Source organism: Cheilinus undulatus, linkage group 10, assembly GCF_018320785.1.
Source record: "Cheilinus undulatus linkage group 10, ASM1832078v1, whole genome shotgun sequence".
Lineage (NCBI taxonomy): Eukaryota > Metazoa > Chordata > Actinopteri > Labriformes > Labridae > Cheilinus > Cheilinus undulatus.
In genome coordinates, this window is record NC_054874.1 from 22,824,757 (window position 1) to 22,852,535 (window position 27,779).

The 27,779-nt window shown below is 39.9% G+C and overlaps 1 protein-coding gene across 1 annotated transcript; it reads right to left on the minus strand.

Annotated features, from left to right (window-relative positions):
* On the minus strand, positions 1-27,219 carry spon2a (spondin 2a, extracellular matrix protein). The gene is made up of 6 exons (XM_041797934.1): positions 27,057-27,219; positions 18,896-19,124; positions 13,436-13,656; positions 5,133-5,324; positions 2,539-2,710; positions 1-1,075 (listed from the first exon to the last, which is right to left on the minus strand). Exons 2-6 carry the CDS (start codon positions 19,122-19,124, stop codon positions 888-890), a joined length of 1,002 nt encoding a protein of 333 aa, XP_041653868.1. The 5' UTR covers positions 27,057-27,219; the 3' UTR covers positions 1-887.
* Positions 27,220-27,779: the final 560 nt, after the last annotated feature.

The following is a 27,779-nucleotide window of genomic DNA, read 5'->3' on the forward strand; positions in this document are numbered from 1 at the left end:
AAAGGGTAGAAATGACTAAAATGTGACTGAAACTAAAATGCATTTAATTTAAAGACTAAAACTAAGACTAAAATTAAAATAGCTGCCAAAATTAACACTGGTAGCAAGTCTTTGAAGGGGGGCAAATTTGCCATGCAAAATTTTCTTATTTTTATTATTATGCATCAACAGCAACTGAAACAAATAGGGAAAACTTTAAAATGTTTCTCTGATGCACTCTAAATTCATTTTCAATTAATTGCCATTTTAATTGAACATGTTTTGATGACACAGAGACTTGAATACAAGCTGAGACACACCCCCTTAGACACAATTGAAATCAAATATATATACACAATATTTTATATATTTAAACAAACACCAAGAAACAAGCTAAGATTATCTTAGCAACTTGGCTCAGGCCTTTCCTTGGGGAGTTACCCTGATTTTTTTTCTTTGCTTTATAAAACTGCTTTGTTTTTTCTTTTTTCTTGTTGATTTTAAAATCAAACATTTTGTTGGAAAACACAGATTTCTTACCAAAAGCCAATTTTCCCTGATGTTACCTTACCCCCAAGCTGTGCAATGCTGTTGTCTGCTCTTGTCAGATGATAATTTTCCTGAAATCTTCTTTATTGTCCTCTACAGGTAGTCATCATTTATATCACTCTAGAAACCTCTGGTAAGAATGCACCCCAAAATTGTACGCATTACTAAATGGCTACACAGAACCCGTAACGCATCAAGTCTTAAATTTTCAAAGTTTGGCTGAAAAAAACAACAACCCAACAATCATTTACATTTTCAGGAAATGCTCAAGCTGCAGCATTATTTATCAGTCCAGCAGTTAAGTCATGAAAGTCCCAGTGTTTAATACTGGCAGTATCCAAGCATGCACACCCTGCAGGTTACTGGCGTTTCATGCAGCTATGTGGTACACATTCAGCCTGTTCTTCTAGCTCAGGACAGGGGACGCCAGCATTGGCTGGCCGCAGGAGAATGTAACGTGTACGGTGGCGGACACCACCTCTGGAGCAGGGACCCAGACACAGACCCCAGGATGACCAGAGTGAAACTTCACAGTCCAAGGGTGTTGCTGAGTCACAGGGAAGAGATGTGAGAAATACACAGTTTGTATTTACAAATCTATCATACAAATCTCTGTAGAAATAAAGTATTTTTTCATCAGCATATGCTTGTTGCATCTGTAGCTAATTCAATACAGTTTATTCAGGATTACTCTAATCATACATTTAACCATTTCATTGTTGCTTTGACTTTCCAGGGAGCGCATGGCTGAGGAGGCTGGGGTGGAGGAGGCTACGCTTTACCAGCAGCAGCAGCAGCAGTAACAGTGTAGTCCGTCAGAATTAATGCAAGCAGGGATTATTGAGAAGTATGTCATATTTAAACTAGGCCTGTTAATATAAACATGTCAGTGCTCATGATTAATCTGGAAAACTAAACGCGTTAAAAAAAATAATAACGCAATTTAATCATATGACTAAGTTTGACCACAACTTCCTCCCGTAGTTCTACTGGGCGGATGTTCAGTCCCTGGGTTGAAAAGGTTAAAGGCGGGTCAAATACAGCCAGCAGTAATGAGTGAGGAGACAGACCCTGGTCTGCTTCACCGCAAATTTTGATTTAAAAAGCTGCCTAATGAAAGTCTGGATAAAACCAAAGTTGTGTGTACATACTGAGGTGATGAACTGTCTTTACGCCGAAGCACAGCAAGTGTGAAGTACCTCCAGGCAAAATGCATCTTTTCTAATGTTAGCAAAGAAGTTAACAACAACACGGGATCAAGCCATAACGCCAAGCTACACCGGTGCAGTCCAGCAGATCTGGATTGGTCCCCAAAATGACAACATCTAAGCTGATTAATGCAATCACTAATGGGTCGCCAGAGACTGCAGACCATTGACATCGTTGACAACAAGGGGCCTCGGATGACCCCTACCACAGAACACCTACGAGAACTACTATCACAAGAATCCGTGAACTGTATGACAGCTAAAAAGGCAACTAAAGTGGAGCAGCTGGCCCAAGCTACATTTATTACACTGGCGAGAGACCACTGGACATCAGTCAGCAACTTCAGCTACCATTCACTTTACAGCAGAAGTTATTTTGTACCTGATGTGTTTGTCTTCTGGGCTTGTTTTCAGTTTATAAAAATTATTGCTCAGTGAATTAAGACACTCTGAGTTACAAACCACAAATAAGTCTAAAAACTCTAGTTGTTTAATATTTCTTCATTTAAACACCATACTTAATTTTTTTAATCAATTGACAGGACTAATTTAAAAACATTTTTGTGATGAGAGAAAGCTGAGCTGTGAGGCAATAACTGAAATCAGCTGGCTGTCAGCTGATCAGAGCTGAGCATTTATCTACTGTGTCCTGCATGAACTAATGCTAGGTTCTGTTAAGGTTGGGTTGGAAAAGCTAAAGCCCTAGAACTGGGACCACATTATATACTTTTCAACTCTATATTAGAACGCCAAAGATTTCTGAACCCTTCCAGGTCAAAGGTTCCACACTCAGTGCTCTTACCTGAGAATCGCCGGGGACTGATTGCATTTGGCAGAATATGATTGGACATGAGGGTTTGCTGATCAGGTGATCTGCTCTGTTGAGTGATCCTAATACTGGCGATGGGCGGGAGCTCCTTTAAGCGTGGATAGTAGAAGGAGTTGGCTGGATGGTTTGGCATCTGAGATGTGATCTGAGCAAGTCAAAAAAGAACAGTTGGGAATAATTCATCAACAGAGCCAGGTAGATTCTTAGCTAAAGTTCAAATACACAATGGCTTACTTTAAAACACATGTTGGGAAAGGATAGGCAGACTATTATGTAAGAGAGGCCCTCTTTACTCAATTCACTCCAGGTCAGGCATGAGGGCCGCCAAGCAATCATTTCAGTGGAGACAGCTAAGAGTGATGCCTCATTCCCATGCTGCTAACCTATTTCAGGAGTAACGAGGGTCATCCACCTTGCTTTGTCTTTGCAGTGAAGGCCTGAATGACTATATTAAGTGTCAACTTAAGAAAAGATAATGAGACATAGTAAATGAGGATATTAGCATATTAGCTGCAGAATTTCAGCATAATAGTTTAAATTTACATACAATACAGCTGATATAAAACAATTAAAGGGCAACCTGTGGGTTACAAAATGGAGTCAAAGTGGATGACTGCTGCTCCTGAAGTGAGACTGGCTTCAAAACACCCAGGCGCCACATAGACGCCACATGTCAAAACAGGTTTGTACTGTTATATTAAACATGTTTACAGCCTGGTTCAATTTTTAGGAATTGTTCATGTCTTTATCAGCAAACACTATATGAGGATAACTTTTGTATGACTTATCTGTTTTGGAATTATAAAGAATAGGAATTATTTATAAGTATGGGCATAACTTTTATGACTGCAAGCAGGTGCACTGTAGCTGTTTGCTGTGAGTCTTAAGGTCGGCCAGAGCGCTGTCTCTTTGCCTTACTAGTGTGACTATAAATCAGTATGAAAACAATATTTCTGATTAGTGACTGCTGTCACTGGGCTTCAAAATTCCCCTTCACTAACCAATGGGCCATGTCACCTAGACTATGTCTATCTTTTATACAGTTTGGGTACAATGTAGTATGATACAACAAAATAAAGATATGTTGTGATAAGAGTTGATACTATACAACTGATGTATTACTGTATACTAAGATTCCATGTGACAATACGATATGATACAATACAATATGATGCAGTACGAAAACTGTCTAGAAAACTGTCTAGGCAGAAGTTTCCTGACCCATATTTACTGTTGGCACAAAAGTCAAACAATCCAGCTAATCAGCCAAAGTGGACACACATCTTTAATAATTAAGAGAAACTATGGCACACATATATCTTAATACATAAATTTGTTTGCATTACAGTGATGTTCAGGATATAAAATACAATGATTTTTCTGATGGTTTATGTGTATTAAGTTTTTTAAGTAAAGGTATTATCTCCCCATTAACAGTATAATGGCTCAGCGTCTGTGTACCAGTGCCTCTGCCTGTGCATCACCAAGGCACAAAATCGGGGACACTCATTGGACTGCAGCACTATTGAAGGAGGATTAAAGCTTCTGTGTGCACTAAATGAATTAGAATGTGGCCTGTTGGCAAAATTAACATTCAGACCAGCTCCCAACGCAGCCCCCAAACTAGGTTCCTCTAGTAGACCTAACAGAATAAGTCTCTTAACACCTGCTGCAGGTGCTTCTGAAATATGTCTGTAATCGATTATCTCCAATGTGTTTAAACCCTGCGTTTTTTTACACAGTTTTAGCATTGTTATGTGTAAATCCTGTCCTGCGTGGTGGAGGATATCTGTGGGTCAGGGGCAGAGCCATAGGGTGGCTAGCAGGGCTTATGTCCTTTATGTTGGTCAAAAGCCCAGAATTTTTTAGTCTGGTAAAAAGTATGTTATTTTTGATTGTAATGATTCGCAAATGCAAAAACAACCTGGATGATGATAAACAAATGGACCCTGCTTATCACAACATGGAAATTTCATTCTTGTAGCCAAATTTTAAAAAAAATTAATCCTGTATTTTTTTATTTCAAAAAGCTTATACGCGTACCACAGTATAAATGAATACCTTAATATTAATATTTTCTCTATTTAATAAACACATCTATACCTGTAACCACATATTTTGCTTTTTATGTTTATTTTAAAGAATAGATTATATGGCAGAGTTTTACACAAAATTCATACCCTACCCATATCATGTAGCTTTAAAGATAAACATCAGACATTTCTGCTCAACTCAAGGGATGTCTGCTTTATGGATAGTCAGTATGCCTCTGGACCCTCCAAAATATGGGCTAAGCCCAGTATGTTTGACAGGTCTGGCTCCACCCTGCTGTAGGTGTTGTTTAGTGTGAATCCTGTATAACTGAGAATCTTCAGATGATGAATTCATCCTTTTTTGTGATCATATAGTCTGTAGTCTGTCAGTGTAAATCCTCTATAAGCTACACGTGTTTCCAACAAATACCAGCCTTACATTCAAAACCTTGATTGCGTGCATGTGTGTTTGTCTGGGCCTGGATATGATACGAAAGAATATAATACCATGTAATACGTGATATGATACATCACCTTTGTGATGTTTTCCGGGGGACTTGTTGGAAAGTTTGGAGAGGAGAAAGTGAATCCACTGTCAGTCCCGGCATCATAAGGCTGAAGGTCAACAGTCACTTCCTGTTTCCACCGTCCGCCTTCACAAAGGTTTACGCTGTCCACACCAACAAACCAGTCAGGGCTGGGAATCAACTTCACCATAACAGACAGCTATAGATCAGAGAGAAATAAAGAGAGGCTACATTTATACATCATATTATTTATATTTCATCATACTTTTTTCTGTAATTAATCTTATATACACATTTTTTCTATTTTAAATTTGTGCTCTATTTTGGCAATGAAATTGATGTTTTCCATGCCAATAAAGTCTTTTTAACTGAATTGACTACATGCAAAAACAATCAAAGAGATAAATCATGAATCCAGGTAAAGCTGAAATGAAATTCAATAGAGACCATGAAGTGCTTTATTTCTAAAGAAATGATGCCTTTGATGCAGTCCTGCTGCACGGACTAAAACTCTTAACTTCTGTTGGATGGATCCAAACTTTGATGATCTCTTAGTTTGAGGGTTTTCAGCAACAAAGTTTATCATATAAAAATATAGTTTTGTCCAACTGTGCATACAAGATGTACAATGATAAGATGTAAATGCACACAGCAGCCTTTATAACATTATGAACATTTTGGCAGCTCCAATAACTGCTGTGCCAAAACACAGCATAATGAGCAGCTGGAAGGGCTTTAAACTTTGTTTTTATGACATTTTTGCCAGTTAAATAGAAATAACTACTTAGGCTTTTGGTTTTTCTAAGATCACAGTCTTTGTGCTGAAGATTAATGTTGATAATGACCGGTGAGTTGATGTTACTTTCCTGACACTTGTATCACCAGTAATGTGAATCTAAAGAAAAATGTATTAAGTTATACATTTGTATTTAGGGACTAAGGGCTGCCTGTGTGCATGCGCATGCACTGACTCAGTTTCCTGAGCGGGGCTGGATTGTCTCTTTTGTGTGATGGATGTTTCCTCAGAGCTGGTGACCTCATACAGGAAGTGGCCTGGGGGTCAGCACACACTGAGGTGGCAGACGCCCAGAAAACAGACGTTTGAAAAAGTGCCTCCTTCCTTGTGCCCTGATATTTGAGGTCCTGGGCTGAGATGCCGAGGCTTAGGGTAGAGTGGGTATGGGGGGCTTTTGATTGCCTTGGATGGCAAGGAAAGGGTGGCCTGGAGATGGGACAGAACTTAGCATGATGGACGAGCTGGAACAAACATCAAACCTGAGCAAACCACTAGGGACAGGGAGCAGGTGGTGTCATCATGACACACGGGGTCTGTTTCTTGCCTGTGAATCAGCTCTGTTTCTTTCGGTCCTCCGCTGATCACCTCCATCCTCCCTCCCTTCCTTCCTTCTTCCTTCCTTTCTTCCCTCTTCTTGTCCTCAGCAGCCTCCTCTCAGTGTTTTTCCATGAAGCCTTATCCTGCTTTATCCATTCAGCCTCTCAGCAAGGATGTCTGCTCAGGGGTATCCCTCGTCACTCTCTTGATGGTGGTTTGCAATATGCTGGCCAGGAAGGATCTCTAGACCACAGACGGTCTCTCAAAGCTCAGTTTTCCTCCATCACAGCAAATCTACTTCAAAGCCCCACCGAGAACAAGTCGACCTACAAAACATGCATCTCAGTCCAAGAGCTCAAGAACCTTAATGCTCAGTAATTGTTGTCCTATTTTTTGAGGTGCCAATCTTTCTATCTTTAAGAAAAATTGTAGTTGGACCCTGAGTAGTACTTATTAGTCTGCTTTGAACTGTACAGATATATAGATAAGGTGTGGTGAGATTACTTTTGTTCATAAGTAAGAAAATGCAAGGGATTTGTGTATGTGTGAGAGACAGGGGAGAAGATTAAGGTGTCGGCAGACTCCTATCATTCAGCCTGTCATTGTCACGTTTGGCACAGGCACAATTGTCACACCAAGCTTCTTTTTTGGGGTCCACAGGTCTAAAAACAGACGTGCATGTTTTAAAAGCAGCCGCAGACATCACGCACCTCGAAGAAAAGCTGTTAAGCTGCAGTCAATGACAAGTGCTTACCAGGGATGCCCTCTGACAGGGTTGTTTATGATTTTACAGAGGCTTCAGGTTCAGGCAGTGGAATAACCAATAAACAAATGTAGGTCAGCAGACATCCAGGCAGGCACACACCTATTTCTAAAAACTCCAGCAAACTCCCACCCTTCCTCTTTACCTCTCTTGCTCTCTTCATCCGAAACATATGCTTTGCACATAAAAGAAGACTTTAGTACTGGGTATAACTCTATGAATAGTATGTCACATTTTTCCACAGAGCCATACCTCATGCCTACCTCAAATCCTTTGACTTTATTTAATCCCTAGGCCCAAATTTAGGAGTACTATCATGACCCACTCTCTGTTATGCAGCAGTGGTATACCGTACAGTCCAGCATTGATTAAAGTTGCTCCCTGGATGGACTGGCAGCCAAACACAACATCCACATTTATCAGCCTTATATATGGGATAGTGCATGATTCCAGCAGTCTGACAACCCAAAGAGAGTCCTCCACAGCTGCTAGTTTAAACCCTAAAAATAACTACTGTAATGCTATACATTTTTATATTGCCTTGAATTTACTTCAGGATTAATATGGTATCTATCTACCTTAAATATTTCCAACTGTTTTCAAAACCAGATGAATTCTTAATTTTTCTAGTAGTGATGGTTGATTTGTTGTCAAGAGCTGCCAGGTGGCTCAGTAGGTAGAGTTGGCCGTTCCGCAATAGAAAGGTTGTGGGTTGTCCCCAGCTCCTGCAGTCATTTGTCAATGTGTCCCTGGGAAAGACACTTAACCCCAATTTGCTGCTTTGTCTGTGGCATGTAAATGGGTATGAATGCACATGAATGGGATTAGCTACTAGTAGCAACCTCTGCCATCAGTGTGTGAATGTGGAGTGAATAGAGTGAAAGGGTATGAATGGATAGGTGTGACCAGAGGCGTAAAAAGCACTTTGAGAAGTCAGATGACTAAAAGCGCTATACAAGCTCAGACAGACTAATCACTTTTTGTAATTTCTGATGACAAACGTTCCGACATGCCGGCATCTTCATCAGAGTCAAAACCCTTTTTGACTCAGACGAAGATGCAGATTGGGTGGTGAAGGGGTGTCAGCTCGTCCTGAAGCAGTTCTTTCACAATAGCCACCTGTTATCCAAACATTAATATATTCACGATGTGACATCACCTTAACTTGCTACTTTCTTAGGAAAATAGTAATTTGAAACAAATAATTAGATACTAAATCATTTGATTGATTTAGGATTAGGGATGTTCTGATACCATTTTTCTTTCCCGATACAATTCTGATACCAAGGTGTTGGGTATGGATGATACTGAATACTTATCTGATACCAGTGTAAACTTTCTGGACTGTCTCTGCAGACTAGCAAATTATTTCAGACCTATATTTGACTCAGAACATGGCTCAACAAATAGAATCATAATGTTCAGCATCTCTGTGACCCTAAAGTTGCGTTTCTGCTGATTATTGAGTTTTACTGCTAAATACAAGAATTACAATAATACTGGGATATGCATCAAAGGCTCTCTCTATCTCATTATGCTCTATTCAGGCAGCATGATGTGGTTACGGAACAGCCTGCCATTGACCCTCACAAATGGTAAATAATATAGCAGTTAGAATTCGAGTTAGCATCCGAGCAAGCAGTAATAAATGATCATAAGTCAATTAAAATTGATAAAAAGGCATTTAATATCGGGTTTACTGGTGTGAATTTAAATCTTTAAAATTCCCAAAAGTCACACAAGTTCCAGGCTCATTGAAAATACTGAGGCAAGGGATTCAGAGGCATCTTTTCAATGGGATGGCACAACGGCTCGCTTCAAGAGGAAAAACAAGTAAGAGGCTGCGGTTTATGTTCAAAAGTTATTTAACTTTTGATCAACTGTGTCACTTGTTGTTGTGTACGATAGTGCTGGTCTGGAAGACATTTTTAAGATCACATTCAGAGAAAAACTGTCATGCAGACACCATGCTTTGCTGCTGCAGTGAGTCCTTTGGTTCTTCTTCACTGCATTAAAAGCTGTAGCCCATGCATGCAGTTCTTTCCAGCAGTGAAGAAGAATTGATTTCCGGTTTATAGCACTAACATTTAGCATGGCTAAATTAGGCAAAATATAAAGCTAGACCAAACGGTATCGGATCTGTGCATAAACTTGTGTACTCTCCAATACCAATACCTGCATTTTAAGCATTATTGGATGAAATTCTGATACTGGTATTGGAATCGGAACAATCCTATTTAGGATGATGTACTTCCTCCTCTAAATAGAGAGTAAGTTTGAATCAGCAGTTATAAATGGGCTTAAGCTTGTGTAGCACTTTTCTAGTCATCTGACTACTCAAAGCACTTTTTCCATCACAAGTCACACCTATCCATTTACACCATTCACTCCACATTCATACACTGATGGCAGAGGTTGCTAGCAGTTTTGGCTTATCCCACTCCTATGCATCCATACTTATTTACAGTACTGTGCAGAAGTTTGAGGCATGTATAGCGCTAACGATTCTTCACGGGTCTTGATGTTCCACAACCCCGGTCTGAAGAGAGGAGGGAGGGCAGCCAGAGTCAGTGTCGACACATTTGACATGTACATGTGTTGCTCAGCAGCCAAGGTCAAGCTTAACAGCATTTCCTTTGTCTGAGCCTTTGCACCCCTGGAAATACGCCCAGGAACCACCAACAGTTTTAAGGTGCTTAGAACATACACGCGGCAACCCTCCTACCCGCCCTAACAGTACTCTAGGCTATGTTTATGCGCCATATCTACCCATAATTCCGCCTTAAAGCTGTGGTTTTTGTTTTGTTTTTATCAGATTATTTTCCCATGCCCTTGATAATGTACAAAGACATCCAGAGCATGACCTGGGTTGTGTCAATCCTCCTTCCCGCCCGATGGGGCCCTCAGGTGGGCGTACTAGCCATTACACGCCCTACTTCAGCCTCAATACAGTACTGTACATACCACTGATGAAGCAGTGGGAGCAAATATGGGTTAAGTGTATCTTGCTAAAGGACACATTGGCATGTGACTGCAGGAGCTGAGGATGGAAGTACTGACTCCACCTACTGAGCCACAGTCCATAGCAATGGTTAGGTCTGTAGCTTTCATTAAATGAGGTGCAGCATCAACCAAGTATGGCATTGCAGGCACACAGCAAGGTAAAGAAAAGAAAAAACTTTCAGAAAGTCAACATTTTGTATAGTAAATCATTTTTTGATGGATCTTGTCTAATATCTTGGACTGGAGATTTTTGTGAGCTCTAGTCATGAACCTTAGGAGTAAAGGCTTGAAATATTTCACTTTACGTGTCAAGAACATGTAACAGTTTCACTTTCTAAATTAAAATATGGGAAAAATAACTTTTTTATAATTTTCTAATTTATTGAGGTGCACCCGCAGATGTGCATCTCAAAAAGTTTAGAGTATCACCTAAAAGTTCATTTTTCACTTTATCTACTTCAGAGAGCTACGTTTCCATTTATTCTAGATTTATCTCATACAGAATGAAGATTTCAAGGCTTTTTGTTTTAATCTTGGTTATTACAGCTTAAAGGCCAAATTTGCAAATTTTTCCTGAGCTTTCATTCTCTCACTCTGCTTCAGTAAACACAACCAATCATGGGGATGACTGCTGACTTGACTCCTCTCCAGCAGTGTTAATTTTGGCAGCTATTTTTATTTTTAGTCTTAGTTTTAGTCTTTAAATGAAATGCATTTTAGTTTTAGTCACATTTTAGTCATTTCTATCCTTTTAGTTTTAGTCTAGTTTTAGTCGACGAAAACTCAAAACATTTTAGTCTCGTTTTAGTCCATAAAAAGTCCTCACATTTAAGTCTTTCCTTTTAGTCCAAGCATTTATTTTCTTGCCTAAATTTGGTACCAAATCATGGTAGTGTGTTCTATGCAGTGTTTATTTTGTTGATTAATTATTTTCGTTATAGTTTTCTTTTTTCCCCTGACAAAAACAAGACAGTAATAAAAATAAGTGCATATAGACAAAAACTAAAACAAAATTAATTTACAATTTAGTCAACAAATAAAAATGAGATGGAAATGTTTGACAGAGACTTTATCCAATCAGACCTAATTTCGCCATGTAGAAAGTAGGGGCAAGTTAGGCATATATCCAATCACAGCTACTTTGGCTGTTTGGAACGGTGGCATGAGATAAGGGGGAGATCCAATCACAACTGCTTTTGCTGCGTGGTGGCGGGGTAAGTTGGAGGGAGTTCCAATCAGTCGACTAAATTTACTGTAAATTTCGTCGACTAAAATGTTTGGAAGTTTCGTCAACTAAAACTAGACTAAAACTAAAACAATTTAGATAGCTAAATTATGACTAAAACTAAAAGATGTTTTTCACAAAAGACTATTACTAAAACTAAATTAAAAAGTGTTGTCAAAATTAACACTGGTTCTATGCACTCTGCCAAACCTGGGGTCCCTGCTTTCTACAGCTGAAGGACAAAAGAGATACACATGCATTGTGTTTTTGATGGATTCACCCACAGTGGAGAAATATCATGAATTTTGAATGTCTGGCGAAAACTACATTACATTTTAGTCTAATTTTAGTCATCTTTATGAAAACTAAACTTAGTTTTTGTCAGTTTTAGTTATTGCAGATCTATTTTTGTTAGTCTTAGTCTAGTTTTTGTCATGGAAAAAAGGCTGTCAAACGAACATTTTTACCTCCGCCAAGGAGGTTATGTGATCGCCAGGGTTTGTTAGTTTGTTTGTTAGCAACACAGCTTAAAAAGTTATGGACAGATTTTAATGAAATTTTAAGGAATTGTCAGAAATGGCATAAGGACGAACTGATTAGATTTTGGGAGTGATCTGGATCACCGTCTGGATCCAGGAATTTTTTAAAGGATTCTGTACTATTGGGAGATAGGGCAGATGGTGGAGGTCATCTAGTTAGTTATAGTTTTAGTCGACAAAATTAACACTGCTCTCCAGAAGACAATCACTGACACTCTCTGCAAGGATGGTAAGCCACATATAGCCTATGCTAAAGGGAAGGTTGTCTGAGAGTACTGTATCAAAGCTTATTCACGAAAAGTTGACTGAAGAGAAAAAGTATGCTAAGAAAAACTGCACAAACAACAGGGATGAATGTAGCCTTCAGAGGATTATCAATCAGAGCCGATTCAAGAACTTAGGGGAGCTTGCTGCACCGAGGCTGCAGTCAGTTTATAAAAAGCCACCAAGCACAGATGTGTCCTGGAAAATAGACTAGAAGTATTGTGTTCTTAGTGAGAACCATTCTTAACCACAAACAACATAAGCATCTCACCTGGGCTAAGGAGAAAAATAACCTAATTGTATGCTCAGTGGTCCAAAGTCGTGTTTTCAGATGAAAATAAATCTTAAGTTTCATTTGGAACTCAAGTTCCCAGAGTCTGGAGGGAGATCAGAGAGGCACAGAATCCAAGACACTTAAAGTCCAGTCCACCAAAGAATCTCTCTGGTGTTGTCAAGATGAAGAAGAGAGACACCAGACTCAACAATACAGACGAGCTGAAGGCTATCGGAGCAACCTGGGCTTCATAACACCCCAGCAGTGCCACAGACTGATTGGCACCATGCCATGTGCCACAGATGCAGTAATTTGTGCAAAAGGAGCTCCAGCCAATTACTGAGTGCATAAATGGGCATACTTTTCAAGAAGGTCAACAATTCTGTATTATAAATCTTTTTTTTGACTGATGAAGAATGAAGAATTCCCTTTGAGTCAGAGTTCAGCTGGAGGAAATTAAAAGGTATCTACTCTCTAAAGTAGTTCAATAAACATGAGTTCAGGACAGTAGAATCAGGGAGAGGGTTTTGTGGAGAAGTAGATCAGTGTATCATCAGCATAGCAGTGATTTTACCATTTTTAGAGCAGCTGGAAATATATCAACTTACTCCTAAAGTTCATCCTAGGCACATTGAGTTCAGTGGGACAGGCAGCAGACAAAGTGCAGACCGTGCAAGATGGATGTGGGCGTTTGTGGCTGCAGGCCTACAGCACTTGAGCTAAACATAGTCTGATTGGATAGTGGAAAGAAGTAGTGAAGTGTGTGGAAGGACGGCATTATGTGGAGGCCCGGGTCCCCAGATGACTCAAGAGATTTACTCCATCAGAGAGAGTTTGTGTGGCTTACTGTGTCTGAGCATGTGCTTTTGTGAATGAGTATCACTTCCAATGAAGTTTATTTGTGCCTACCATTGAGTTCCGCGGCTGCATGAGCAACTCTGTGGAGCTGTGCCCTATGCCATTAGGGATGCCGGCTGTTCTGTACATGGCCCCGACCGCACGTCTCTTCCTGGCCTCCTTGGCAGCCTTCATCAGCTCCACCGTCACCCCAAGTTCTGAAAAGTTCTGCACCCCTGCACTGGCTGGAGCACCCTCCTCCCAGAGCCGAAAATGGCGATTGTGGCTAACCGCTAATGGGAGAAAAGAAACACACGAAACAGGAGAAGACAGGAGTTAGATGTTTATTCACTAGAATGCATATCAATGTCAATGAGGTACCACAGAGCCTCAGCCAGACGGTGAGATCATTTCCACCACAGGGCCTGTATGTATTTCTTTGACTGCCTCCCACTTCCTGCAATTAAACAGATAATGGTGAAGAAACTGCCCACACTTATGTCTCTAGCATTACAGCACGGTTATAGTTACATCTTTCTCCTGCTATCACTGATTTAACCACAGCATGGGCTGAAACTGCCAGGAGATACAGGTCAGGACCTCAAAGCCAGCACCCAGACAGTGGATGGATGTCTTTAAACAAAGTTGAAAACCCTCTTTTATATTTATTTCATATCATCTAGAGCCAAGAGAGCCATTTCCTTTACATTCTCATAGTTGATCCTGTTTATCCATGATATCTGCTGAGGATCAAGAGACTCGATTTAGGTCAGACTGTTTGTACCGCAGCTTCTTGAGCGCGTAGTGAAACCCGCAGACCCACTTGCTTGGGCCAGTGGTTTTAAGGGCAGGGTAAGGTTAGCCAAAAACACGCTGACAAATACTCTGATGGCTCTGCCTTACCTCATTCCTCTGAGCTGTGTACAGCCACACATACACAAGCGCACTTTTAGATTTAAATACTCTTGACACAAGCATCGCTTTGAGCCACACACAACCTGTCCAGCACACTTCACACACTCTCCTGTTTCTCCCCAAACTGCCATTACTTAAACTCTTAATTGTATTTCCATCCTAACAACTTTCCCACAAGCATTAAGACCTTGAAACTCAATAGCACATCACGTTTAGGCCCCACCAAGATGTTAAACTCCACTTCCTGCCCTTCCTGAGTTGCTAATGTTTATTCTCCAGCCATGACAAAGTCCATTCTTTCTTCCATATGACAGTGTCCTTGACCCCTTTCCCCCTCAGCCCTCCACAGTAAAGCTACACAAAACCACTGCTGGCCACCAAACCTCCGTGTTTTTTTTGTGTGTGTGTGTGTGTGTGTGTGTGTGTTGTGACAAGCTCCATTTCCAACGTCAGCCCTTTGAACCCCTAGTGTTTTTCTTTTCTTGTGACAAAGCCCAGCCCTTGTCTCCCATCTCCCGTCCAGTTGTGCCCAGGGACATTAAAAGCCATTATGGGTGTGTCAGAATCCCCGGTGCCTGTCTCTATAAGGAGTAAGTAGGCCATCACACTCTGGCAGGGCAGACAGGGCACCAGTGGGAGAGCTGGAAACCAGACAAAGCCACAGACAGTGATGCACAGAAGCAGTTACACACACACATACATGCACACACATGTACAAACATCTGCCATCCATCCCATGCTCCATGCCTTTGGAAAAAGCAGACAAGAAGGGCTTGAATCTTCTCCTGGCTCTGAGGTAAGCGGTCTGACCCCACCACACCCCAACTATCATCACCCACCTTTGCCAGCCCTGAAAGCCTGTACTCTGGCATTTAACGCCAATACTGCGGTAAACCAGCAGACATGTGGGAAGGAGTGTATGATCCAGTTCAAGAAATAGAGAAATATTAAAGATGCAGCTGGTCAGAGAATGGGGAAAAGAGGGGAAACGCCAACCTTGCAAAGCAGATGGATCCTCCTGTTTCAGTGTTTCTCACTGGTGAATCTACCTTGCAAAGCTCCCGTCTGAACTGTTTGGGCCCGGTTAGAAAGTGACAGGACCAATCAGCGACCAGGGGCGGTACTTTCAGGCACGGTGGAGTCATGACATAAGCAAACAGCAACAAGAAGCCGGTGCAGTTATGGCGGAAGAGATTAGCATGGCTGCTGCTAAAGCGCCAGTTTTATCAGAAATTGACATTTCTTCATTGAAAGAAGAACAAAGAACAGCACTGAGTTGTTTTCTATTCAAAAATGACAAAAGTGGGGTTCTGACATGTCTATAGTCGCCATGGTTCACGTTATGCAGTTCTATATTGTGTTTATTCCTGGCGCATGCGCACCACAGTAGCAGCTATGACATCACGTGTTTTGTTGCTCCAGTTGGCTTGTAAAGATGTGACAGACAGAACGTTCATCCAATCACCCTCTGAGTTGTTTTTCAAAGGCGCTGCCCTTTCCCAAACACTGTCTATCAGTGGTTTTCCAGATGGATGTGTGAAACACATCCATTTTGCATGTCAGGTTAGGGAAAAGCTCCATCTGGTAGTATTTAGACCATCTTTGGTGTTTCTAAGCTTCTTGCCTCTTCACTCAACAACTTTGGTCAGTCCTTTGTACTATGTGCTCTGTCAATGAGGATTTAAACCTCATACACATGATAGGAAGCAACAGATCCGAGTTAAGGTGCAGCCAAGTCCCTGTGTTAGTTCATGGATGGATGTAAAAACCCCTTCAAATTTCAAGTCCTTCTCATTACTTCCTCTGGCTCCTGTACAACATCAATCATCTCTTCCCACATCTGGGTACCCAGCCTGTTTAAAATGAGGCAAACAATCTAAATTAAGTGAGATAAAGTTAAGTTTTTGATTAAGTTAAGTTAGGTTTTGGGGGACGAAGATGCTCGAAGCCACCTGCGACTGCCCCAGATTACGATAAAGTATGAGATAAGTTTAGTTTATTTAAGTTTAGTTAAGTATAAGTTAAAATTTAAGTTAAGTATAGGCTAAGTTAAGTTTAAGTTACATTAAGTTAAGTTGGAGTATAAGCTAAGTTAACTTTATGTTTAGTTTCAGTTAAAAGTTTAGAATAAGTTACGTAAGGTTTAAGTAAAGTTTAGTTTAATTTAAGTTAAGTTTAGATTGAATTAGATTAGGCTAGGTTTAAGTGAAGAATAATTTAAGTTGAATTTAAGTTAAGTATAGGTTAAGTAAAGTTTAGTTCAGTATTGTTTAAGTTAGAATTAGGTTAAGTTTAAGTATAATTTACGTTAAGTTTAAGATAAGTTTAAGTTAAGTTTAGGTTAAGTAAAGTCAATGAAAAGAAGCTTTATTTGAACCTGTAGGAAGATTTGATAACTGTGAGTGAGTTGGTCTTCTTTTACACACTATCAACAGCACAGTCTACTTAGTAGCTAAGTCTACTTAGCTTTGTAGTTACCTGGGACTTCCTGCAGGTGGCAGAATATCCTGATTAAAGAATATAAAATTGTCATCCTTCTATATCCTTTATTCAGTGTGATGAATTATTAATTACATATATTGACTGACATGAATTAAAACAACTATTAACAGAATGAAAAACTGTCATCAAGATTTCTTAGAGCAAGTTTCTCACCAAAACCTACATTATCTTTTCATCATGATGCTGTCATTTAACCAACCTGACCTTCGACCCATCATATTGTACTGTTATGTGCCTTTGTTTGGTTAGCTAATAAGGTTTTATTTTGCTGATATTGACACAGGACTTATTAAAAAGTTTCGGTGATCTTACCATGGCTGATTTGAGTGAAGGAGGATGACTGACCCAGCAGCAGCAGATGAGATGTATTTCAGTTTAACGGATCCACGGTGCTGATATGCTTTATTAGCTTTAAAAATCACACAGTCAGTTCTGCCCTTGCCTGGACGACAAGAGGGGCCTGTTACTGTCCTGATGCTGGTGTTAGATAGTGCTGCAACCACGAATCGATAAAATTGATAATTAAAAGTGTTGGCAACAAATTCATGTATCAATTTGTTGTGTCACGCAATTATGGCGTCACTTGGCGTGGCACGCAGACGGCTGATAAACTTTACTTTTGCTTAGTTTAGTGCTTCTGTGATTATAAGCTGATGATTAGCGGTAAACTAGAGAGGTTATATTCATCATCAACCGTGTTTCATGATGGAGATGAGACGCTAGCAATCTAAAAATAGCTCATTGTCATAAAAACTCTGGTGGAACTTTAGGTTCGTTTCTGTTTTGATACGAGACTGGATAGAAACAACAGCGATGGGCTGTCAGGTGTTCATGTAATCAATGATATTTGCCTCACTTTGTGTCCGCTAAAATTTTAACAGGGGAGGCGAAGGAAAAGTGTGAGCCGCAGTCACAGGATGAGAGGAACAGTTGGGTGTGTGTGTGTTTCTGTGTATGTGTGACAGAGAGGAGAAATAGTTTGTGTGTCGGTCTGACAACAAGCATGAACAAACTAATGTGAACTTGTTGAATAAGTGAGTGAAAAATGTTTCTAAGTTATCATAATATCAATAACTTTAAGAGGCTGAGTCTTTCCTGTGGCTCCTCTGGGATAAAATAAATGAAAGAGGACGTAATAAAAGCAGTATCCCGCTAAAAGAGTCTTTCATTCAAATCATATCCCTAGGCTGTTGTCATTAATATGATCCTAAAGTGTTTATGTATGTTAGTAAGGAAGGAGGCAAGATAATAAAAAAAAATAAAACATATAATTTTCATTTTTAAAAAACATATATTATGTTTTTGTTTTTATTCTGTGGCATGATCAAGTTATTTTATATAACAGAAATAAAAAGTGTAGTTTTTCTTTTAGTTTTAAGAATATAGACATTTAAATTCTAACATTATTTTGAGAGCTTTGGAATATCCATGTTCAATTTTAAACTAAGGGGTTTACCCCCTGCCCCCCAGGGAAAAAAAGCATCTGATTCATGGAGGAATCGAGAGAATGATTATCCGAGTCAATGATGATTGAAATCATTGTTTGTTGCAGCCCTAGTGTTAGATAAATATTCCTGTCCACAAATTCCCCATTGTAATCTGTGTAGTGCACATTTTGTACAAAGAAAGTTTAGTAAGCTCGAAGGATCAGTACATGACTCCTGCAAATCATTTTATCAAGCGTAAGGTAAAGCAACAGCTCATTTACAACCAAATGGGCTAACACAGGTCATTCTAACAAAGGTATTTATGAGGATGGTATCAGGGCTTGGTGTGTTTTGTGAACATTGCCCGTGTGCAGAGAAGCACTTCTTTTACTCTGCTCTTCAAAAGTTTCTCTATTATCAGGCTGTTGAGGGGACTCAGTTTGTTTGACAGAACTTCTTTCATTGGTGTTGAGAAGGCTACATCCATTCTGTTTCTTTTCCTAGCTTTTATGGCAGATCAAGCTTTCACTCTGATCATGCATTTATTTTGAAAACTGTCCAACTACGATAAGTTGCAGATTGATGGGGGTAACTCCTACTATCATTATGATTTGCCCAAAAATTTTCACTTCAAAAACTGACTATTTTTTGACAAACAACAGTCTTTGTCCTTCACAGTCTTTCTCACCTACAAGTTTGGACCACTGTGCTGGGGGCCGGAACAGTGGATACTGCTTTGGGAAGGCCTGTGGGCTCCAGTGACCTGTAAAGACCAGGATGTAGGAGGAAGGACCCTTGGCTGTGCATTCTGTGTCATTGATCGGCCATAGAGGCCCAGCAAAAGTGAGGCAAAGCTTCAGGATAACAAGGAACAGCTGCTGAAGCCAACCACAGGCTAGGTGCTCTGATGACATCATCTGAAAGAAACAGAGAGATGAAAAATGGATGTGTGATTATTCTCATTAGTGCTAGAGATGTATCAGGTTTGCAGATGAATGGTTTGTTGAGTGTTGTTGATCATAAAGAATTGCTGTTCTTAATCTGGGGACTTCTTAAATGTTTGACCTATTTTAAAGAAGACATCTCTTCTTTGTCCATCAGGAAGCAAATCAAATGACTTAATCATGGCATGTAGGAAGCCAAACCCAAACACTCCTGAAGACAAAACTTACTGAACCCATTGACCCTGCAGCCTTAAAAACAATACACCCATTCCCTCGAGCCAAGACGAGAGCGTGTTGATCCACCGCCAATCTGCGGCTACACTGCAAAACATTCATCGCTGTCACAGTAATGTCTGCCAGAGAGCTGGCCTTAAAATAAAACTACAGGGGTGACATCTCTGAGGATAGATGCAAATCCTGTCTGCTCCGCTGCTCTACTGACCTCACCGACTGACCATCCGCTGACCGCCAGCTGCTGAGTCAGACCCACTCGACGGAGAGGGGCCGAGAGGGGAGGAGGGCACGTGCAGGGGGAACCTCTCAAAACATATTTAAGCTTCATAGCTCACTTTTTTTTTGTTTTGTTTTTTTTACAGTTTTCCACACATTGACAGACACAGATTTAGAGATGACACACTTTCTACCATAAAGAATATGTGTATGTGTAGAGGTAAATTTCAGCTTTGGCTATAGGGGAGACCAGGGTTAACTGTAACACCCTGCCTACTTTGATTGAACTGAAAAAAAAAAGTCATGCCCTTATGAGTTAAAATACAGCAATAGCTTTATCAACTAGTGCAAAGATGTATGTTTCTTATATTTACAAATGGTATTTGTACTCTAAGTCAGGGGTTCTCAACGTTGGGGCCGGGACCCCATTTGGGGTCACGAGACACTGAGACGGGGTCTCCAGATGCCTTAAAAAACTAAGAACATTTTTCAATTGCACTTTTTGGCACTTTACACCAATTTTGCCTAATTCTAACCCATTTTTTTAACATCATTTTCCACCAGTGTTGCCAATTTGCAACTTAAAACCCATTTTTTGTTAGTTTTAAACCCTTTCCACCACTTTCTCTGCCAATTGTTGGCTCTATTGACACATTATTGCCACTATTAACCCCTTTTACCATTTTTTAAGCCAAATTTCGATATTTGCTAGGCCCATTCAGCTAACCCTTTTTTTCCAGTTTATATCCCATTTCACCAAATTCCCACCTATTTTTGCCACTTTAACACATTTTCCGCCTCTTTTGAATCCCCTTTTACCACTTAATATGCCAATTTTTGCGGCTTTAGCCCATTTTTGCCATTTTTTTGCCATTATCAATCCATTTTAGCTATTTTTAAAGTATTTTAATTTTTCTGTTTTTTACAAAAGGATCTACATTTTTAAGAGGGCTACTTACTACACAAATGAATTAAAATTTGTTTCTTTAATAAGAGTGGTTATTATTCAGGTTAAATATAAAATACCACAGCTTCACTTTACAATGGACCATGATTTTGCTGGCCCCCAGTTTGGCTGGGCTCTGAGGGTCCCTGGTCACTGACATTTTTATTATGGGGGTCGCGGGCTGAAAAGGTTGAGAACCCCTGCTCTAAGTAATCTGTGAGTTATGAAGGAAAATGTGAAAAATGTTACAATTGCCCTACCTAAAAGAAACACTCGACGGCAGATTGAAACTGTTTCAATTTTTTTAAAACGAACCACACTTAGATTTTATGGCTGCAGGTGATTTGCCTTTGTTTGAACTCTGACGACTCCGGGTGAAAAATTTTGTCTGGGCGAAAAAATCAGAGCACAGAAAAGGTGATTTTATTCCATCCATTTGCAGTTTTATTTGCAGATGTTTTCACTTTGACTTGACGGTTTATGACCCGTTTTTTCTGGGTTTGTGTGTAACAGAAAGGGAGAACAACGTTTCATGGCTGCAGCCTTGTGTGTGGCGTTTCTGTCAGCTACTATACAATAACTAAACCTCCAAGCAGCTGCAGAATGCAGACAGTTAAATTTGGGCAAGTGGACCACCACACACACACACAGAATGTGCACACGCACTGCACACAACACTCATGTCCTGCTGTTCATTGTCCCTGAAGTCTATTTCCAGAGGTCAGATAGTGTTTCTCTGCCAATATAGCTGCAAAACTCCAACTCTGACACTTTTGTGACCGCAGCCTTTGTGTCTCAGAGTGTTTTATCAATTCTCTGTTTCCATTAAATGTATATTAACCAGCACACAGTTTAACAGTCAGCCATAAAAATACCTCCAGTTTGGAGACACACAGAGTCCAGCTTTGATCTCACTGCTCAGTCATCTGATCATCTCACTGGCTGCAAACGCTGCAGCTCTGCAGGAGGCAGATAAAGCTCCAGGTGGAGAGGCTTTAATGTGCAACTAGTTCCAAAAAGTAACTTTCTGTTGAGGAAAATGGCAAAAAGGGCTAATAAGGAATGGTGTGGACAATTTTTGAGGTCTGGGCTGGTGGAAGTTCATCGCCTGCAGTTAAGGGTTTTTACATCAGTATGTGAACTTCACGGCTACTGTCTCGTCTGCTCTGTCCACTATGTTTAGTAGAGAAAAGGAGGTCAGATTTTTCACAAGCTGCTGCAAAGATTGACCTTTTTTTAAATAAGCTCTAGCAAATGACCTGCAGTGCTTTAACTCACAAGCATTCTTTGTTTTCAGAATTGTTTGTTATATGTACTTAGTGGTTTGTATGGGATCTGGGTTGCCCTTAAAACATTGATATGATAAATAAAGAAACACTGTGGCTGTAGACCTTTTCACCTTCCCCTGAACTCGTCACACTGACACTATAACACACTAAAGAGACATTTCTTGAATTCCCGCATTGACACACTGAGTTGTCAACAGTCACGCAGCCTCTCTACCAGCTGATGTGTAAAACAGCCATACTGTATGGCATTTATCCATGCATGCAGAGACTTATTTTCTGCAGATATTAAGTTCACACAATTACAGCATGCTCGCACACTCCACACCTCCTCTCATCACCCAACATAAACAGACACAGCAGTTTTTTTTTCTGTCAGGCACGAGACACAATAAAACCAGGGGATGTGGCGTGGAGCCAAATGCAGCGGCAGACGCCCCATGGGCACCTTCACAGTGTAATTACAGTGGGCTCACGCAGAGATAATACACACATCCAGCTCAGCTCATATACACAGGCACGCAGGTATGTGCACACGAGCACAGATTTGTGCGCGCCGCAGGAGGTATGTTCATTTTTAACAAGACTGAGGTAGAAAAGTAATTTGCTGTTTTCTCAGAAATGTTTTGTTTTTTTCAGGCTCAGAGATGAGATGCATCTCTGTGCTTAGAAACGAGCACATTTCTGTGCAAACACAGATGGATAGACACTGTAATGGCCAGACAAGCATCACAATAGGAGGTCGGAAACTTGATTGTCTCTCATGCAGACAGAGGGGAACTCATGGTTGTCAGTGTGTTAGCATGCTTAATTCAGGCAAGCTGCTGTTATAGCTCAATTAGGCAATTGAGATGCAGACAAGACTATCATACTCAAGTAAAGGTGCTGTTACTTTTGTTAAGATTTACTTCAGTAGAAGTAAAAGTACTGGTCATAAATCTACTCATGTAAAAGTACAAAGAAGATCATTCAAAGTTTACTCAAGGCTCTGAGTAGCTAGTTTTGGATGCCCAAGCAGCTTGTACAGTGAAATATAAACTTTCCTTAATGTGCAGTATAACGGCTTTCCATTGCTGCACTACTCGAGAACGGTCTTGGTCTTGAGACCAGTCTCATTTTGAATGTCTTGGTCTTGTCTCGGACTCAAGAGCATTTTTACTCAGTCTTGTCTCTGACTCAGACTGACCAAACTCGGGATTTTCCAACAAGACCAGTCGAGACCAGCACTGACCTGCTATTGTTCGACTTCATTAATGTGATAATAAGGAGAAGGACTATCTTAAACAACAAATAGCTACACCTGCAAAAACTTGGACACCAGTCCATCTTATTTCTAGTCAGAATGACCTCTGAACACTTACTTTAGTCCTCATTCACCTGACAAATCTAGATAAACATCTCATTTTCAGATATTTAGAATAATTCCAGACTTGTCTGTGACTTTTAAATACATACAAGGATTTATTTTTGACAAGAAGTTAGTTGAACAAGTTTGTTAAGATTCGAGATTTTTGCATGTTGTGCTTTGAAAGAGTTGCAAACATCTTGTTTTTATCTCTCAAATTTATTAGGAAGAAACTAAAATTAAAAAGAGAATGCTTTTTAACTGTTCAACCTTGTCATGTTTTTTTTTAAGTTGATTTTTATGGTCTTGGTCTTGTCTCTGTCTCAGTCTTGACTTGGTCTCGGTGTACTCTGGTCCTGAACAAGTCTTGGTCTCCGATAGTGTGGTCTTGACTACAACTCTACCAAACTACTTGCCAGTTTGTGTTGTTAACTGAAAGCTTAGACCTCCTCATTTTGGCTTTTAATGTTATTTTTTTGCGCAGTACTTGATGCTTTTTAAAATGTAGTAAAGTACAATACTTCCTCCAAAATATACTTAAGTAAAAATAAAATTACTGCTTTAAAAAGTACTCAAGAAGAACACAGCTATTTATTTACAGTAATTTGATTAAATGTATTTAGTTACTTTCCACCTCTATTGATATGGAATACCACCCTTGTCTAAGTATACAAGGAGTGAAGGAGAGTCGATTTATTAACAGAGTTTGCCTGACTCTGCTATGCTAGGTGGTAATAACATGCCTTTTCATCAAGTTTCTACTTGACCTTTAACTGATTGACTTTGCTCTTAAGTTAGTGAGCAGTTAACTGGTTGTATGTCTACTGGTAAAAGAAGTGCAGCGTTGTACATTTTGTACATGCCCTACTCTTGCACTCTATCTCTCTAGCTTTTGTTAAAATCCAAAGTCAGACAACAGCCCTACTTCTGCCATGCTAAACATTTTTTCTGTTCAACTTCCAGGTCAAAGCCTGAGGCGGATCCCAAGTCTCTTATTTATCGGTCCTCTGTCCTCAGTCTTTGCTCGAACCTGAAGTAGTTTCTGATCCACCATCTTAAAGACGGTCCCAAAGACCCTTACATGGTTTTAAGACCGAAGCCATAAGACTGAGGACTGAGATTTAAAGACGATGAGTAGAGACGCATGGGACCAGGCTTCCCGGAACTCTTTTTACTCAAAGACACACCCCCCTATTGGATATCATTCTCTGATTGGTCGCTGCTACACAGTGGATGTAAATGAAACTTCACAACACCAGCAGAGATAAATAATAGAAGAAAAACAGCGTTTATAATGGATGATAAACAGACTCAATGGACTCTCAAAAGAATATAAACATCAGAGGTTTTAAAAGGCTCATTAAGTGATGGGCTGGGATTTTAAAAAAGTATTTGAAATAAGCATTTATAATGAAATATTGAGAGAACATTTAATAAAATCAATATTAAAGAGTGAACCAGTACGGAGTTTAATATTTGATTTGTTTTCTGATTCACCTTCAAACATAAAACATGTTTAAAGCTCATAAAATCAAAAGATTCAGATGTAAATCTCCCCATTCCCACCTAACACCCAACAACATATAGAGTTTTTTTTCTACATTTGGTCCGTTATTGGCCTTAATTTAAATAAAAGATAGTCGTAGGAAATTGAGCAATGTTTTGTCTGTCTGATTTGGTCCAAATTTAGCCCAATAATAGTTGTTTAAAATATGACCATATTACAGCGACGTCTTTATAGAGTAGTCTTTTCAATGACCTGAAAATTACATCTTTTAACTTTTAAGTTTTCAATTAAATCTAGACATTGTTTAGACATAGTGGAGACATTTTTTTTACGTCTTTTCAACTATTCTTTTTTCTTGGTGGGCTAGTAGTCAGTTATTTCTGTTTATTAGATCATGAAGAGAATTAAAGTCTGACAGCAGCAGTCTGTCTGTCAGGAAGAAAACCGTTTTAAATTACAGCGGGTCAATAAAGTTTCTATCATTCTGATCGTTAGTGACCTTCAGGTTTGATCGTTAGCCTTCACACTGAATAATTAGCATAATAGATAATTTTGTAATAAAGCATTTGCTGGTATAAAGAGTCCGCATGTTTGTTGATATACTGCAGGTTCCTCTTCAAAGGTGTTCATGAGTCCACACAGAGACCAAACACTGTAAATGTAGATATTTGATTAGAATAATACAGCACAAATGCATGGAGACACAATCAGCTGTTTATGCCTCCTGACAGCTGATTGATGATCAGCTGGCACCATCATCATAAAGTGACGTCGCTTCACGTGACGCTGCAGAGGGAAGGACGTCCCATGAGCTGTTAGACATCAGTCTTTTGGCTTCAGTCCTCTGCGTTGATTCCTCCAGCCTTTCCATGAGTCTGGTGGGCGGAAGTTTTAGGTTGGCTAAAATTATTTTGCAAGTATCGGCAGATATCAGCAAAAATCCAATGTTTTGTATCCCTAATCTTAACCCACTGTTAGAATATGAGAGACTTCACTCATGATTACAAATCATGGCTAATTTAACAGTATTATTCTAATAGTGAGATAACTAACACAGCACACCTAACACTAACATCCATTGACCGTCACCATCTCCACTCTCTAAATCTCACACTGTCAAAGCTGACTTTAGAGCTAAATAGGTGTTAGCTCACTGCTACATCCATTGTGGCAATCATTTCAGTCCGACTCCTCTCCTTGTCAGTTTGATCGTGATATGTTTTACAGGACTGTTTAAACACTCATGTTGCCACAAATCAACACATTGGTCCGAATTTTATGCAATGCAATTGCTGTCGTTGGCTGTCATGGCTGTGTTTGTTATGCTTCCTCTTTTGGTCAGCTTGTCCCCTGATTGACTACTGTTTCAGAATTTCTGACTTAAAATATTGAGCATGTTTAGTATTTACAATTTCAAGTTCTCTGAAAGGAAAATCAGTCGATGTAATCTTTAGAACCATCAGATAATCATGCCTTTGTCAACTTTGGTCAGAATGTGGGAATCTGACCCAAAATTGGCATCAAATCTATGAGTTTTTAGTTGAACTAACACCTTAATGTGGATTTTAAAGGTCTAGTTTTAGCTGGACTAACAAGAAAAGTGAACTCTAACTGCATGTGAACATACAGAGTGAGGGAAGCAGCTCAGAGGGATAAAAGTGAAGAGGGCATGCAAGTTTAAGTTTGCCTTGAGTGCTCAGGTCAGGCACACTCATCTGGAAGACAAATAGGACGGATAGTGTGTGGTACCCTCATGCATTACACAAGTAACTGAGTAGAGAAGCAACTACAGATGCACTGTTTTAAATCTATGCAAAAATTTCATGTTGTGTAAATGCTACTTAAGTTTTATGTTAAAGAGCCTGGTTTAAATAAAATGCAACTATATCATATATTACTTTATATAGCGATATTGTAATTTATAAACAACGCTGACAGCTGTGGTTAGCAGTTACTTTGCAGATGACAAATACAAAATAAAACGTTGCATATTGCCTGGTGTTTTGCAATAGATTAAACCACATTTAAGTAGGACAAGTACACAGGAGGTTAAAAGTAAGCTGCTGTTCAAACACTAAAATCTCTAATTTATTACTGCCAATGTGATGAAAACTGACATAGTATTGTGCTGAAACACTTGAGTAGCACAACATTAATGCCTTTGGTGCTAGCAATAATTATGTGATTTGAATGAGGCCTGGCATTACCTTTACTGAAGGATCTCAACATTTTCTGACGCCGTGTGCATCTGTTCAAATATAACATCTATCTAGGCAAACTTGCTCTCTTTTGGCTGGCTAAAGCCTTTATGAGTGCTCATATGTTCCCTCAGACTCTCTTGCGGCGAATGAATGAAGTGTCAGCGTCCTACCTGCGCTGGATCAGTCAGTGACAGAGGAGAAGCTGCAGCAGGATCACACAGTTTGGGACCTCAGAGAGGATACAGCTCCTCTTCCTCCTTTTCCTCTCCACTCTAACTCACTGTCTGCTGCAGCCCTATCAGCCTGTATCCTTCTATCCTGTCTTTATCTCTCTTTCCCAATTTCTCTCCTCCTCTCTTCTCTCTCTCATTGTATCTCCTCATATTACCTCCTCTCTCTCTTTTTCTCTCACTGCCTCTTGCTTTCTCCTCCCCCTCCTCCTCCTCTCTCCCCCTACCTCTCCTTGTATGGAAAGGCAGTTAACAGACTCCTCTATGCCTCTCTTCTTTTCTTTCTCTCTCGGTGGCTGTATGAGATCAGCAACTCGGTTGCTGACGAGGTAATCAACACCACATTGGCCTCTCATACGCACTCAGCTTTGTGTATTTTCTTACCAATGTTTTTCAATACACACCATTAGACATGAGCAGCTGGTGAATAATGGCAGAGGAACAGACGGGCTTATGCACACACATGCAACTTGGAACACAGACAGAGAGGGAGGGTTTTTTTTTAGTTTCTGCACTTAATTTACTGATTGGACTTTGCAGAGAATCAAAGGGTTTTTGATGGTGGTCGTCTTTCTTCCTCTTTCAAATAGTTCCTCTGTCCTGTGGCACTTCCAGCTGTGATTTCAGCTGAAGGCCCCCTTTTTTAGACCCAGGTCAGAGTGT